Genomic DNA, 14,573 nt, shown 5'->3' with positions numbered 1-14,573 from the left:
GACGATGACCTCAATTGCTATTAACTAGATTTGAATTCAAGTTGTGTACATATTTAATGAATCTCTTACATGTGTGTATATATAGAGTTTGAACCAAAGTTATTACTCCCATTAGTTCAAAAAGAGTGTTCATTTACCAAATCAAGAGAGAATTACTCCCTCTGTCCCGTATTACTTGTCCTGTTTCGTTTCTCAAGGGTCAAGTAGACTAATTTTTGGAGCTTTGATTAGATAAATTCAATATTTTAAAATTAAAATTTAGATATTCAAAAACTACACTATTTTTATTAAAAGAAAAAATTGTGATATATATGTTTATTTAAAGTCTATTTTTTAAGTTTTTAGATGCGAAGTCATTAATTAATATTTTATAATCGTCAATAACAATACAAAGTTGTTAACAATTTTTTCAAATCAATTTATTCTAAAAAATATCTCAAAATATAGCTAATCAATCACGTCACTAAAAAAAATTCTTCTTTTTTTTTTTTTTAGAAAATTGTTTAGTTTGTGACAATTTGAATTTTAAATTTTATTATTTGTAAATTGGACATACAATCTTTAAGTTTTTGAAATACAATTTACATGTTTTAGAAATTACATATAAAAATATTATAAGTCATAATAATTTTTTAAATATCCATAAAACATGATATTAAGTTTTATATGTTAACATATCAAATCTAAAATACCTATTTAATTAGTTTGGTTTTTAGTCAATATGGGACGGAAGGAGTAACCTTATTTTTTCATATCCGCTCTTATTAAGTTTTAATGACCAAATCTCAATACCTATTTAATTAGGGATAGTTTAGTCAAATTACCTATTTTTACTTGGGAATTAGTATTTACTTAAGCAGTGTGCAATTAACTAAGTGGACACTTTTATAAACGGGAGGAACAGTATTTTTTGCCGAACACACATATATTCAACGTGAATTCTAATTAGTGGGCTTGTACACTTAATTGTGACTTGTGACTTGTTTTTTGACTTGCCATTTTGCTGGCATTCTCTCCAAATTCTTGCTATATATACAACTCTCAACTGCTCTATTCTTCTATCCCTCAACTCTCTCTCTCTCTCTCTCTCTCTCTCTTTTTTCTCCCCCTCACACAGACACACAATAAAAAGAAAAGCCAATTAACCAAAGACAAAATGGAGCAAAAAAATATTATATTTCTTTTTTCTCTTATTGTTTTACTAATTTCCTACACAACTTCAGCACGTCTTATGCCTACAACTAATTTTCAAGGTATTGAGTGTTCTTTTTTTCTTTCCTCTTTGTTGTCCTTTAATTTCTATAGAGCTTCCAGAGATAAAATTGTTCATTAGTAATTAATTTATTTTTCACAGATAATAAGAAGATTGAATCTAATGGTATAGTCAATCCAATTTCCTCATCACAAGTAAAAGACTTGAATGATGTAAGTTCTTTTCTTTCTTTCTTTCTTTCCTTTCATAAATATGATATGGTCACTGAGAATTCATATGTGGCAGAATTTAAAGGTAAAGAAGGGAATATAATTGAATCCCTTTCGACCAATAGCTATATATATCGTGGAACTGTGGTAAAAATATTATTTATTTATTTATATATAAGCTATTGAATACCTTTAATATATTAAAAACTTCTAAGTATAAATTACAAAAAGAATGCGATTTTATTATGGAAATGTCCAAAGAAGACCGTCAGAATTTGGCTCGTCGGAAGCTTTTTCAATGAATATTAGTTGGAAATCAATCATAAACATTTTTGCCCTTTTTAAATAACTTTCTTATAATTTCTGGCTCTGTTATTTCATATATCGTGATTCCAACTTACTTGGAATTGAGACATAATTATTATTTCATATAAGTTCACATGAATTCTAGTTTGTATTGAATTCTATTCTTCTTTTTTGATTTTTTTAATTCTTATTTTTTGTTTATATTTGGAACAGCTCATGGGAATAGAAGAATGTGAAGAAAAAGATGAAGTTTGTTTCAAGAGAAGAATGATTGCAGAGGCTCATTTGGATTATATTTATACTCAACACAAGCCAAAGCCTTGAAGGAGTTTGATTTAATTTGTAATTCTACAAGCAGAAGAATTAATAAGCTTGTTTTTTTTCTTCTTTCTTCTTCAGGAAGATTAATTAGTACTACTAAAAGAACTTTAATTTGTTAAACTTGTATTTCAATGTATCATAAGATTGTAGTAGTAGTAGTAGTACTATGTTTTTGTGAGCTATAAAGATAGTCAAAAGTTTAATTACTCTTGCAAGTCTTGATATTTATTACTACAGCCTAGAGCTTATTAAATTTCTCAGTTAATTATACTCCCTAGGAGCAGTACTTTGAACTTATGATAAATTAAACTAAGGTCTTTAATTAAATGTACCTTTAAATTACACCGTTGGAAATTGTATTTCGGATATATTTGTCGTCTTAGTTATTTTATTCAAGATATATAATGGTTCAACTTCTGGAAAACTGATAGTAATAGCTTCTGGCTTCAGAATAAAAAAAAAATCGGTAGCTTTGCTAATGTAGCTTTGGATAATGGGAATTTCTGTCTTCAGAATAAAATATGAACATCACAGATAATTTGGAGTATATTTTTATTATCACTTATCAATATTTATTACCTTTAGGTTACTATGACAATATATTTCTCAGGTCAACCAGTAAATTCTACTCCTTTATTTCATTTTATATGATGGTTCGTCTAAAAAAGAATTGCATTTTTCTATAGATGAAAATAATTAAATTTAATTATCTTAATAACGTGCTTTTACAATCACAGAAATCTCATGGCATGTTTACGAATATAAATTTTAAATATTTTCTATCATTTTAAAATTTTGCGTCCGATCAAACTGTATCGTATAAATTAAAACGGATAAAATAGCATTTACAATAATCACCCCTAGAACAAAGAACAGATACTATTAAGCTTCCAACTGGATATAAACAAGAATAACAGTATACACTAAAATAAATCATCTCCAATACGATATAAAGGTTGTGAAATTTACAGAGAGACCTTGTAATATTTTAACTAACCATAACATTAAATGATTTCTTCTATTCTCGTAAAATTAATAATCACATAAATTTCAGTTGGGACATCTATAAAAATAAATTTTTTAAAATTTAATATTTTAACTAACAACAAGGCTCAATTCCCAAGGCCCTTATTAGATTTAATTTTAATAAAAAATGATAGAGTTGAACTTATATAAACAAGAATAATAGTAATCAGTTGGGACATCACAATTATAAAAATTTCGACTAACAAGTTCTAGGCCCTTATTAGATTTAATTTTAAATTAGAGAAATTTTGATATTTTAACTATTCTGCCCAACTATTAAAGTGTTTATGTATAGCGTTAATGAAGAGTTGCAGATGTCTCGTAAAATTAATCATGTGGGACACCAAATTATTAAAAGAATAAATAACATATAAAACTCAATTGAACTATTATGACCAAAAGACCTTATTGAAAAATGTAAAGAAAGAACACAATTCTTCACAAGGGGACAGGAGCATCAGAAAAGTGGTCAATTTCAAATTCCAATTAAGAGAAAATTGATAGACCCACAGTTGACCTTTGGCTGATTCCTTCAATTATTGCACTTCGTCTCTTTTCACACTTTAAGTCCAAATGTACTAACCCAAGTGATAGAGTATATGTATGTGGCCATTGGTATTAGTGTCTTGTCTTTTAAACAGCTGTATGATTGAATGATGCCTATTGATTATGTTTTTCATGTTTTTCCCATCCATTCCACACATTATTTGCAGATTTTTGTATCCATATGTCTCAATTACGTGACAAATAATCGAATCTTTCTACGTCGTATGTTTAAATATTTTTTGACTTAGTTAAGAAAACACATCGTTTAACATAATATTAAAAATCTATTTAAAAAAGAACTTAGCTATTATAGAGAAAATAATTATTATAAAATCCTACAAATATTCATATAAAGATATTTGTTATTTTGACAATACATAATATTAAACTTTATCACAAAAATTTATTTTAATTAAATATATCATAGCATTACGTAGTAACTGAGTCTATAAGAGTTGCTCATATTTTACGAGAGATGTTTACTGATAATCAAATCATATTAAAGCTCACTACGAAATACTTGGTACTACAATCATTGGAGGAACAATGTTGGATGAATTTGTTGGCTTCTACTGTAGATTTAGACGAGGGGACCTGCAAATCGATGATTTATCTTAGGGGGGATGTCAGTATTGTGTTACCAGTTTACTCTGTGATGGACATCAACATTTTGAATATTTGTGTAACTTTAAGCATCACTTAAGGATAAAATGAAAAATTCAAATTAAATGCTCAATTTAGTGTCATTTTTCGTGTGTCATTCCTTTACAATCACTTGGAAACAGATAGTGTAGTACCCAAGAACTTTCCTCATTGGAGAAATGCACAAGTGGATAATACGCACTGAGTTATGTGGGTTATGTAATTATTAATAAATCTAAAAAATTGGTAACAAAATACAAAACTGCAATGAAATGTTTTGGTTCTCAAGTCTCCAAGCAGGAAACTTATTAATCCAATAATTTGCACTTTGATGGATTTTGCATTTGAATGTTTGGGATTACGTTACAGTACCAAATACACTCGATATTACCTCGGAAAACTCAACATATAGCAAAATCAAACCTCAAGAACATCTGATGGGAAAGAAGAAAAAACTGTTACAGCAAGCATATTTGCATCCCTATGCCCGGTTATAGAGAACACTCACTAAAAACATTCACCAAATTTGCAACATTTAATATGCAGTATGAGAAAGTACAATGAGGATTATGGTGCTAAACACAAAAAAGTTCACAATGAACAATTCTACATAAGTTGGTGTCTGTAAAGATCCTCATCAGATTGAGCAGCAACAAACAGTGAACGGTCGGTCCACAGCTTTAAGAACCACGTACTTTCTACTAGATGGAAAAACTAAGGACTTGCAAGAAACATATAGGCAATGAAATTACATCCCAATAAACCAAGTAGTATCAAAATCTGGAAATATCCCTCATCTAAGACCAACAATATGATTGCTATAATAGCCAAGTGTCCGAGAACTGAAAAGGGACAAAGCTACTGAGGCTAGATAATCTGTAACAACTTCTAATGCTTTTTAGCCAAAACCTAAACAAAGCCTCACGATAACAAATTGATGCACACACACTCAGTAGCTTGCTTTGGCAAGTTTGAATTGGATCTTGTACAGAAATGCAGCTGGATGATTTTTGATCATTAGCATCAGTAACAGAAGCTGAAAATGTCACTGAGGACAATGTACGAGAACAGAAAATGTGAACCAATATTATGGAATATGTGATGCGCAAACTGTTCTAGCATCTAGAATTTTCATTTCATCATTCATTTCAAACGAAAGCATAGAAGAGGCTTAACAAGAAGATGTATAACCAACCATTACAAGTAATTCAAAATGAACCTGGTTATCTTCGATTTAACAAGAACAAACATCAAGCATCCAACACCTGACAAATGAAACCATGGACAATACGATACAATACAAGTCAGTAGTGGCTACTAATGAAATAAAGGAACTGAAAGGAATGTATAAATACCAATGTACAAACCATCAAGGATGGCAAGACTGAAATATTCGAGCAAGGAGGCAAGTCCCAAGGAAGATCAAAAAGAATAATGCATCTCTAGATCTCATTTCAAAACCTAAGCTTCCTCCAAAAAGCACTTCAAAAACTTTAGAAAGTGCTCTCTCTCACGAAAACCATTTAATTCTCAAGTGCAACGCACTGTCAGACAATTGAATCCATATTTTAACAACAGGTGCCAACAAGGAAATGGGAAGAAAAAAGAAGAAGCAAAGTAACTCGTATTCAGTTTTCAGACATTTGAAGAATCAAATTCAGGTAAACACAGATTTTGGGGAATAATTTAAATGGAACATACCACATATTTGTTTTTCAATAAGAAGCTATGGCAGATTCTTATCTATGAAAAACAGATGACACCCATTTAACAGTAGCACCAGCATGGGCACATGAAAAACTTTCTTCAATCATTAGTATCTAGTGAAGTAATTAAAACATCTAAAATCAAGTTTAACGTCATATCACTTACCAATTTATATCCTAGGCAAGCCCCAACTCTTGACAAGAACTTTCTGAAATACAATTCTTGTGGACTATCGGACCCTGACTACCACTTTCACTTGGAATACTCATGTAAACGGCATCTTTGAACATCCATTCGTCACTTTCTTCACTGTAAAAGTCTTCAAAAAGCTCACCACACAAAACACACACACATTGACTTTCATCTGCAGGAACCATGGCCTCAGTACATTCTGATGTTTCACTAGAACCTCCAGCTGTCCCTTTGGATTTATCACCACAAGGGAGGCCACCAAATCTAGCAGCCCATTCCCCAGAATTCAAATACCACATTCTTGAATTATTCAACAGTTTGACATCTGGATTTCTGGATGCATGCCACTCCAAGTGTCTATCAAGTTTCTCTTGGAGTTTAAGTCCAAAACCGCATATGCCACACTGATGTGGAACGTCATCAAGAAGTTCACTGATCACAGCAGGATGGGACTTCCGAATCACATCTGGCTTAAATGCAAGTCCAATTAGACTTTTTGCCTCTTCTTTCGTGGACTGAAGTACGGCCTCAGTAGTTTTAGCAGAAGGTTTTGAGAGAGAGAGCTTATCCATGGGAGCTGATGAAGGAACGGATGAGGATGTTGGAGCAGATAAAGCAGGAGTTGAAATGGTGCTCGCACGTAGAATAAGGTTCTGTGTTTGAGGAGGTGTATCTGAAGGAGTACAAGTAGGGGACTCCTTCTTTGCTGCAGATATTAACCCCTTCGCCACCAATGTACTCAAAATACTTGATAAAGGATTAGCAGCAGTATTTGGTGCATTCAGAGGCTGCAATGATGCAGTCCCTACAAGAGTTGGAGGTGGCCCAGGTGGCAATGGTGGCTGTTCTACATTTTTCTGGGAATAACTAGGAGGGTTTGAAGCATTTCTGTCCAACGATAGACTAGAGACCGAGGCTGAAGGGATCCTGGGCCCAGATGGGGAAAATTGGGCAGGAGGAGGCTGTGCACTGGCTTGGGATGACAGAGCACCCTTATCAAGAGAACCCGGTGTAGTATCTGAACTTGATTTACTACCAATAACTCCACAAACAGCAGCCAACAAACTGCTAGTGCTAGAGGGATCAGGAAAACCTGGAATCACAGGAACTGTTGAATTCTTGGTTTGACCAGAATATTCAGATTCCAGGCCTTCCCGCTGAACATTATGTCTCAACTGATGAGAACAGGCCAAGGCAGACGAATTCTGCAAACTTGGAGGCTGTTGTCTTGGTGAATTAACTGAAACAGTATTCCGAGATGGCATTGCCAGAGATTCCTGGGCAAACTGGTTACGGGGATCTAGATTTGGCCTCCTTGGGAATTGGGATATTCTTGGATCAGAACGAGAAGTGGTCTGCGTCTGGTACTGCTCACCGAGACTGTTCATTATTTGATTGGTGTTGCTTGCAATGAGTGATGGGGATGGAGGACGCTGATGCATTGGTGACTGAGCAGAGGGAGAGGCAGCTCTGAAAGTCTCTCTCTGTTGCACTATGGATCCCCTGGATTCCAGAGTTGCATTCATCGGCACAAAATTTGGCGTTCCAACAGGGACAGAACCTGTCTGTAACTTGTAAGATGCCCTACCTATTGGATTTGAAGCTTTTGACAACCCACTGAAAGAAGTCTGATAGCCTTCTGGATGAACTGGAGCACCTAGAACAGAAGCTGAATGCCTAGCTCCATCTAAAGCATGTGATTCCCTAGACCACATTGCTGACATTTGATTCCCAAAAGAACCTTGGCCTCTCTCTTCGGCAGAAAGAGAATCAGCTGAGGCTTCACTATCAGCCCTTAACCCGACCTCTCTTACGCTTTGTGGTCTCCTTACTTGATTTTCTAAGTCCTGCAGATTCAGGAAACTAACAAGGTTAGTCTGTTAAAAACAGCATAGGGACACTTTACATCCACAAAAACAACCGGAAATTAGCTTCCACAGGAAAATAAGGAACTAGCTCAATCAACAAGAGCCAAAAGCATTGGCCAATCATCAATTTAACAAAGAATTGCCTTCAACTAGTTTAAGCATATTAGTAAGTAACCTATTCTTTCTAAACTTATCATAAAGAAACAGATTGGACGAAAGCTAATGGGTTAGACATTATTAACTTCAAGAAGATTATTACAGCATTTTCATACTAAGGTGAATTATCTGTCCGGAGCTAGAACTACAGTGGGCAAAGCGCAAGGAAATTCTTTCAGAAATGAAAATCCAGTATGAATACTTTGAATAAATATTGGTTGAGCATTTTCTCTTACAGATTTGTCTGAATCCTCAGATGCCCACCGGTCTTTGGCTGCACTATTTACATCATCCCACATGTACTCCTCTTCCTCAGAATTCTTCCAGCTCCTATCCGTTAAAGTACTGGTTCTATTTGGCAAGGACTGTATCAGTTGTGGATGTGCATCAGAGGTTGCAGATTTCTGGGATATACTTTGGAAACCATGTTTAATGTCCAAGCCGCTTCTTTGGCTCAATATTTTACCAGTCCCAGAATCATACCAAGGTTTATCAAACCCCTGTTCTTTAAGTCTTTCACCTCCTCTTCCTACTCCAAAGGCAGAACGTCTCGAGAGATCAGAACCGTAATCCGAATCTCCATATGCTGCACTGATAGTTTTCTCAGGAACATGCTCATTCAACTTTTCTTTCTGAGCACGCTGCAATATTGCAATATTAAATGGCTTAGATTCCTTAACCTGATAAAAAATCAAGCATGCATAACTGCAGATGTATAATAGTTAAAAACATATCGCATACTACTACCTTAGTGGAGGGATCAATCCATGATCTTCCAGAACTAATACTGGTCGTTCTCTCTGGTCTCTCTATGTCCTCATTTACATTAAGAGTGCTGCTGATGTCACTAACTGCTCCTTTTGCCTTCATCACAACAAAGAACATTGATAAAGATAAGAGCATTTGCAGGAAAGATATGATTGACAATGACTAAAGATAAGTGTTCCTTCTCTATCACATAATTCAATAAAGGTCTAAGTTCAAGGTTCAAGTCTCACCATCACCCATCAACAAAATATTTCCACGCAATTGACCCAAGAAAACAAAATTCAAGCCGAAATATGAGGGGGCGTGTTTCACTATAACTAAGAAAATTCAAGTATCCCTTCTCTGAAGAATGATTTTAGATGAATTAGTTCACGCCAGCTCAAGAGAAGGACCAAGAACATCACAAGGACCAAGAACATCACCACAAAAAAAACAAAGGCCAAGGCACAAACACTAACCCCTGAGAATAAGACGACGTGGCGGGTTGTGTCATAAACCATTACATTGAAGATGCACCCATTACTGAGAAGTCTCCAATAGTGAGACCATTCCAGATGTGCAGTATCCCCGAACCCCGGCTAAGCTTAAAACAAAGGGCAGTACTATATGTGTTTGTATTAAGAGAACAATAATGCTTTAATTTTCCAGCTAGAAAAATCTCTAATAGCTGAGCAAGAACTGGGATAAACTCTGCATTTGAGATGATGAAAAAAGGGGAAATGTGACTTAGTAGCAGCACCATATAAGGTGCTCAAGAAAATAGATTCAAAAGACAGCACCAAAATGGCGACTCTCACTTACCCTGGTTGATTGCTGTAGGCGTTGCCGTGCCTCCAGATATTTGGGATTTACATGAATGCTATGTCCAGGTCTTTGAGCCTGTGGATCAGGCCTAGATGTCCCTGATGAAGAGCCATTGACACCAGTTGTAAATCCGAGCTCCCTCTCAATTAATTGGAGTTGTTGAGGGGGGAATACTCCTTTCCAAGTTCCAAAAAGATGCCACATCCCAGGATGAGTAGAAGGTTCAACCTGTCTATAAGCTTTGCAGAAAACCTAACATGGAAAAAAGACCAATAACAATCAAGTTTGTTGTAGCTTGCAATGATGCAGCTATCTCCATCAACTAGAAACGTAAACCCAACTAAAATTGATTACTCAAGGTAAGATAGGATTTCAGTGTTCCACATCATCATCCACCCAAATGGATGTCACATTCACGGGACAGAAAAAACAGAGTTTTTGTTATAGAGTTTTTTTTAAGTAAAATGTGAAGATCTCTTCCAAATGAACCCGGAGGATGCCAATGGTAACAACACCTGAGCAAAGTATGTTACAGAGTTTCTTTTTTCTTTGAGGAAAAGGAAACACATGAGAAAATGCAAAGGATGCAAAGAATCATGATCACAACAAACTTGATATAAATCCAAATCTGACCTCAGGTAGCCTGGTGGCAAAATACTTAATATAATCCCGCCCGATGTTCTTCACAATACTGTCCAAAAGATATAGAGACGGAAGCTTTTGCTCAGTAGGAACCTGCAAATGATTTCCAGGCTAGATTAGAATGTGTTTGCTAGAGCCATAGACACTGTTTGATGCAAACTGTATGCCACTGGAACAAAGCCAAAAAAAAAAATATCTAAATGGCAAGAAAATAGAGATAGAAACATTACTCAAAGCAGCAAAGCAAAGACTATATGCACCATTATATCTGACATCTTTGCAAACCATGATAGCACATGCAATGCAGCTTCGGAATACTTACTTAAATATTCAGCAGACAAACTGAATAGTAAACTGGGTCGTAGAAGTATCAACATAGAATCATCTTTGGCAAAGCTAGTAAACAATGTCAAAATGTAGAATAAACCAGTTCAGTTAATTATTTGCACTGCACTCATTCATTAACTTCTCTCTATACAAGCAAATTATTTGACAAAATAAACATCAATTATACCTGAATCGCATGAACTGATATCCTAAAACAAGTATGTCGTTGACAACCTTCACTTTACCACAGCAAAATTATATATTGTACAAATAACAAAAACACTCAGATATAAGGACGGAAAACTATCAAAGAGAGTTGAAGAGAGGTCTTTCCTTTATCCATTTAAACAAAAGCATCTGCAACTTGGTTCAGATTTTCATTTGGACATAAATAAGTTAAATGGTTTCCGATATGAATATCACGATTCACATAACATAGTGTGTATGTGATTCTTTCTCTATCACTTTGGAATTAATTGCAATTTGTTTAAGTGAATCACAGGCATCCACTAGTTAAAAATGCAGAATACGGATAAGCTATTTGATAAGAATAATCTAGGGATTGCCAGACCTTCGATGTCTGATTATTCCAGAAGCAAAGGCTCAAGATGTATATCCTAACATTCAAAAATTGTGTAACTGTGAAAGCAAGATTCAGTGTAACAGCACGTCTTGAACTTGACATGTCTTGAAGACTAGAATATTTTTGCAGAGAATAAAATAAGATAACAGGATACATCCTTCATCTGACAACAAATGGATAATAGTGAACCTCGACGATGCTGAGTATCTGAATTATGCCATAGACGTGTGCCCGACATATTCAATCACCACAAGTATATGTTAGATGCATGTTAATAAACTGCCTAGCAATAAAGGAATTGGACCATCCCTTAGCCATTCAAAATATAGCAAAATTGGAGTTAGCTGTTCCAAAACCTAAAAGGAAATGTGAAATGAGTCTGTATTGGCCAGACATTAACCAGTCAAAAATAGCAACTGCACGAGTCATTTCTTTATTGAAGCAATATGATGCTTATGAGATACATCCAGAAGAAAAGCTATAAATTGAATAGACAAGTATTTATTTTTCCCCAAATGGCTCACATAATCATTCTCATTAATGCTGCGGAAAATGTGACTGCACGTTGGAAGTGTTCCACAATGCTTTTTGGAGAACTTTCAATGGACAATTCTAACATTTAAAGTTATAATCATGACATCTCCATCGCCATAGCAATACAACTATATACGTAATTTCATAAAGAGGCCAAATTTCTTCCAAATCCACCAACTTTCTTACTAACCAATAAATCTTTTACAGAATCTTATACTCTATTTTCAGCGGTAACGCGCTTCACTAATCTAATGAATCAAAAATCTAACTTTACCTTCTTTACCATAATACTTCTCTTCTGTACAACAATCAAGTAGTAATTAAAACACTAAATTGAAACGAAATCAACAACATTGACAACACAACAGGCATTTAAAACCGGAATATCACCTCAATAATGTTGTTGCATATAGTAGCAGCAATCGCCTTAGCAGCTTGCAAATTCTCACCAGCAATAATAGTCAAATTCGTTATTATCGGCTTCGAATTAAACTTCAATTCAGCTAACGCTGTCTTATACTGACTCACTAGCTCCTGATGCTGCACCTGTTGTTGGTAAGTCCCACGAATCGAATCATTGGTTTCCGTGTCTCGAATCCTCGAATTCGCAGCCCCTCGTTGAGTAACGAAGCTTCGCCCATTCGAGTTTCCAATTGGGGGTTCGATTAATCTTGGTTTTTTAGGTCCTGGTTCCAATCTTGATCTATCGAACGGCCTTCTTGAACCCTCCATTTCCATTACTTTATCAACCAAGAAACACACTAACCCTAACCCTAACCCTAACCCTAAATTTGAGCTATTTTACATGGGTTACATTCAAAATAGGCAATAAAATGCAAATCAAAACAACAAAAAGTAATACTACTACTTATTACTACTAATCCCATGTAATTTTCAAGAACAAGGACAATCCATCACTTTATAAAAGAAAAAAACCTAACCCTAATCCTAAATTAAAACAATTTAACATGGGTTACATTCAAAATTGGTAACAAATCAAAAAAAAAAAAAAAAAAAAAGTACTACTTATTTTGAACAATAACGAGAATTAAAAGGACTAAATCTGATCTTTACATACACAGGTGAATCGAATTAGTAATACAGAGAAGTAAAAAAAAAAAAAAAATTGTACAGATAAAATTGAAGAGCAAATTTGAGAGTTGTGAGCTTTTAATTGGGTGATTTTTTTTTTTTTGAGGGTTTTTGATTGATTTGGGGAGGAGTGTAGCTCCAATATATATATATATATATATATTGAGGTGTGTTGAGAAATTGGTTAGGGAGGATTAGAGAAGACTGGTGGATGAAGATGGAAGAGAAAAGGGGGTGAGATATGGGCCTTTGTTGGGCTTTCATGGGTTTTATATGGAGCGGATGATACCTTTTTTGGTGCTAATTTATGTGCCTAAATCTTTAATTTTCGTCCTTCATCTAAAACTCATGAATTCTGAGTTTCAACCCCCGCCTAGTCAAATATTTAAAAAAAAAAAAATTGCAAGACAAAAGCTTGGCCCAAAATTAGGCCTATTCTGGCAAAAGTTCCGCCTTGAGGCAGAAGTTTGTAAAATTCCAACTAAGTTAAAAAAGAAAAAGAAAAATTGCGTGAAGGCAAAACTCTGCCTTAAGGGAAAGTTTGAAACTTTGCCTAAGGGCGAATCCAAACTCTACCCTGCGATTTTTTTAAAATTTTTGACTAAGCCGGGTTTCAAACCCGAAACCAAGAAATTTTTAGCGAAGAAAAGACCACCAATTTGAGGGACAAAAATTAAAGACCATTGCCTTTGAAGGCCCAATCGTGCAAATGACCCGAGCTGATAAAGACTTAAGTTGAGCTGAGATATGGGACTTGATGTTTTTTCTGGAGCCCATAAAGAGTTGAGTTTGGCTGTTTAATGGGGTTAAGTTCACAAATGACCTTCATAAGGTGTAGTTTTAATTTATTTTTTTGTCTCACTTAACAAAAATTTTAGAAAATAGACTTTGCTTCAGAAAATTCACTAGGCAAAGTTTTTGTTGTCCATCGAGCATAAGTTATGGACTTAATTAATTTTTCATATAAGACAAATATTCAGGATATTTCAAGACAGTGAACGTCTTTCAATTGATCACAAGTTCTGCCTAGCAAAAGCTAGAATTTATGCCTGATGGACAACAGAGGCAAAAGAAATTATTGCCCATCGAACATAAGTTGCGAACATAAATTAGTTTTCAGAAAAAGCAATAGTTCAAGGTATTTCAAGAGAGTGAACCTGCTTAGTTAACCACAAGTTTTGTCTTATAGGTAAAAGCTAGAACTTATGCCTCATAGTCATAGGCAACAAAAGTTCCTCCCAGAAAGTTTTTTAAGTTAAGGCCATTTTTAAAGATTTTATTAAGTGGCGATAAAAGTTCAAGTCCGGACTCTTTTGGGAACGCCACACGTCATTTGCTGATTTGTGAGAAATGGGCCTTGATGGGCTTTTTTGTGGCGTCAATAAAGAGTTAAGTTGGGCTGCTTGTTGGTTCTTGGCAATAATAATAAGATAATTACGGCTCAATACCCATAAGTGATTAAGTTTACCAAATTTAACCCAATTCCTTAGTTATTACTTAGGTAGCTTATTAACTCGTCTCTGTCCTCTTTCTCTCCGTCTCTGCCCTCTTTATCTCCTTGGTCTCTCTCTGTGTTCTAATACGCTTCATTGATGTCAAATTCGAAAGTTGAAGTTTACCATTTTTTAAACTTCTTT

At 34.7% G+C, this 14,573-nt stretch overlaps 2 protein-coding genes across 3 annotated transcripts; one reads left to right on the top strand and one right to left on the bottom strand.

Moving 5' to 3' along the window:
• The first annotated feature begins 1,066 nt into the window (after positions 1 to 1,066).
• Positions 1,067 to 2,255, top strand: LOC132057417 (putative phytosulfokines 6). Its single transcript, XM_059450015.1, has 3 exons — positions 1,067 to 1,253; positions 1,355 to 1,425; positions 1,942 to 2,255. Exons 1-3 carry the CDS (start codon positions 1,157 to 1,159, stop codon positions 2,050 to 2,052), a joined length of 279 nt encoding a protein of 92 aa, XP_059305998.1. The 5' UTR covers positions 1,067 to 1,156; the 3' UTR covers positions 2,053 to 2,255.
• A 2,524-nt stretch (positions 2,256 to 4,779) lies between these two features.
• On the bottom strand, positions 4,780 to 13,010 carry LOC132057416 (polyadenylation and cleavage factor homolog 4). 2 transcript variants are annotated; one of them, XM_059450013.1, is made up of 7 exons: positions 12,235 to 13,010; positions 10,392 to 10,493; positions 9,756 to 10,010; positions 8,931 to 9,050; positions 8,423 to 8,827; positions 6,136 to 8,009; positions 4,780 to 5,528 (listed from the first exon to the last, which is right to left on the bottom strand). In XM_059450013.1, the coding sequence occupies exons 1-6, from the start codon at positions 12,580 to 12,582 to the stop codon at positions 6,147 to 6,149; spliced, it is 3,093 nt and encodes a 1,030-aa protein (XP_059305996.1). In that variant the 5' UTR covers positions 12,583 to 13,010; the 3' UTR covers positions 4,780 to 5,528; positions 6,136 to 6,146. The 2 variants fall into 2 exon arrangements, with proteins under 2 accessions (XP_059305996.1, XP_059305997.1); XM_059450014.1 differs by having other exon boundaries at positions 8,934 to 9,050; positions 12,235 to 13,009.
• Between the last annotated feature and the right edge of the window lie 1,563 nt (positions 13,011 to 14,573).

The sequence above is a fragment of the Lycium ferocissimum genome, chromosome 5 (genome assembly GCF_029784015.1).
Source record: "Lycium ferocissimum isolate CSIRO_LF1 chromosome 5, AGI_CSIRO_Lferr_CH_V1, whole genome shotgun sequence".
Taxonomy (NCBI): domain Eukaryota; kingdom Viridiplantae; phylum Streptophyta; class Magnoliopsida; order Solanales; family Solanaceae; genus Lycium; species Lycium ferocissimum.
This window is presented reverse-complemented; position numbering and strand designations above follow the sequence as displayed.

Excerpts from the sequence above, each read along its gene's own strand:
- LOC132057417 (XM_059450015.1), top strand. The coding sequence starts at position 1,157 with ATGGAGCAAAAAAATATTATATTTCTTTTTTCTCTTATTGTTTTACTA. Across the intron at positions 1,254-1,354 it reads GCCTACAACTAATTTTCAAG|ATAATAAGAAGATTGAATCT; the intron begins GTATTGAGTGTT and ends TATTTTTCACAG. Across the intron at positions 1,426-1,941 it reads AAGTAAAAGACTTGAATGAT|CTCATGGGAATAGAAGAATG; the intron begins GTAAGTTCTTTT and ends TATTTGGAACAG.
- LOC132057416 (XM_059450013.1), bottom strand. The coding sequence starts at position 12,582 with ATGGAAATGGAGGGTTCAAGAAGGCCGTTCGATAGATCAAGATTGGAA. Across the intron at positions 10,494-12,234 it reads TATGCAACAACATTATTGAG|GTTCCTACTGAGCAAAAGCT; the intron begins GTGATATTCCGG and ends AATCATTTGCAG. Across the intron at positions 8,010-8,422 it reads CTGAGGATTCAGACAAATCT|GACTTAGAAAATCAAGTAAG; the intron begins GTAAGAGAAAAT and ends CTGAATCTGCAG.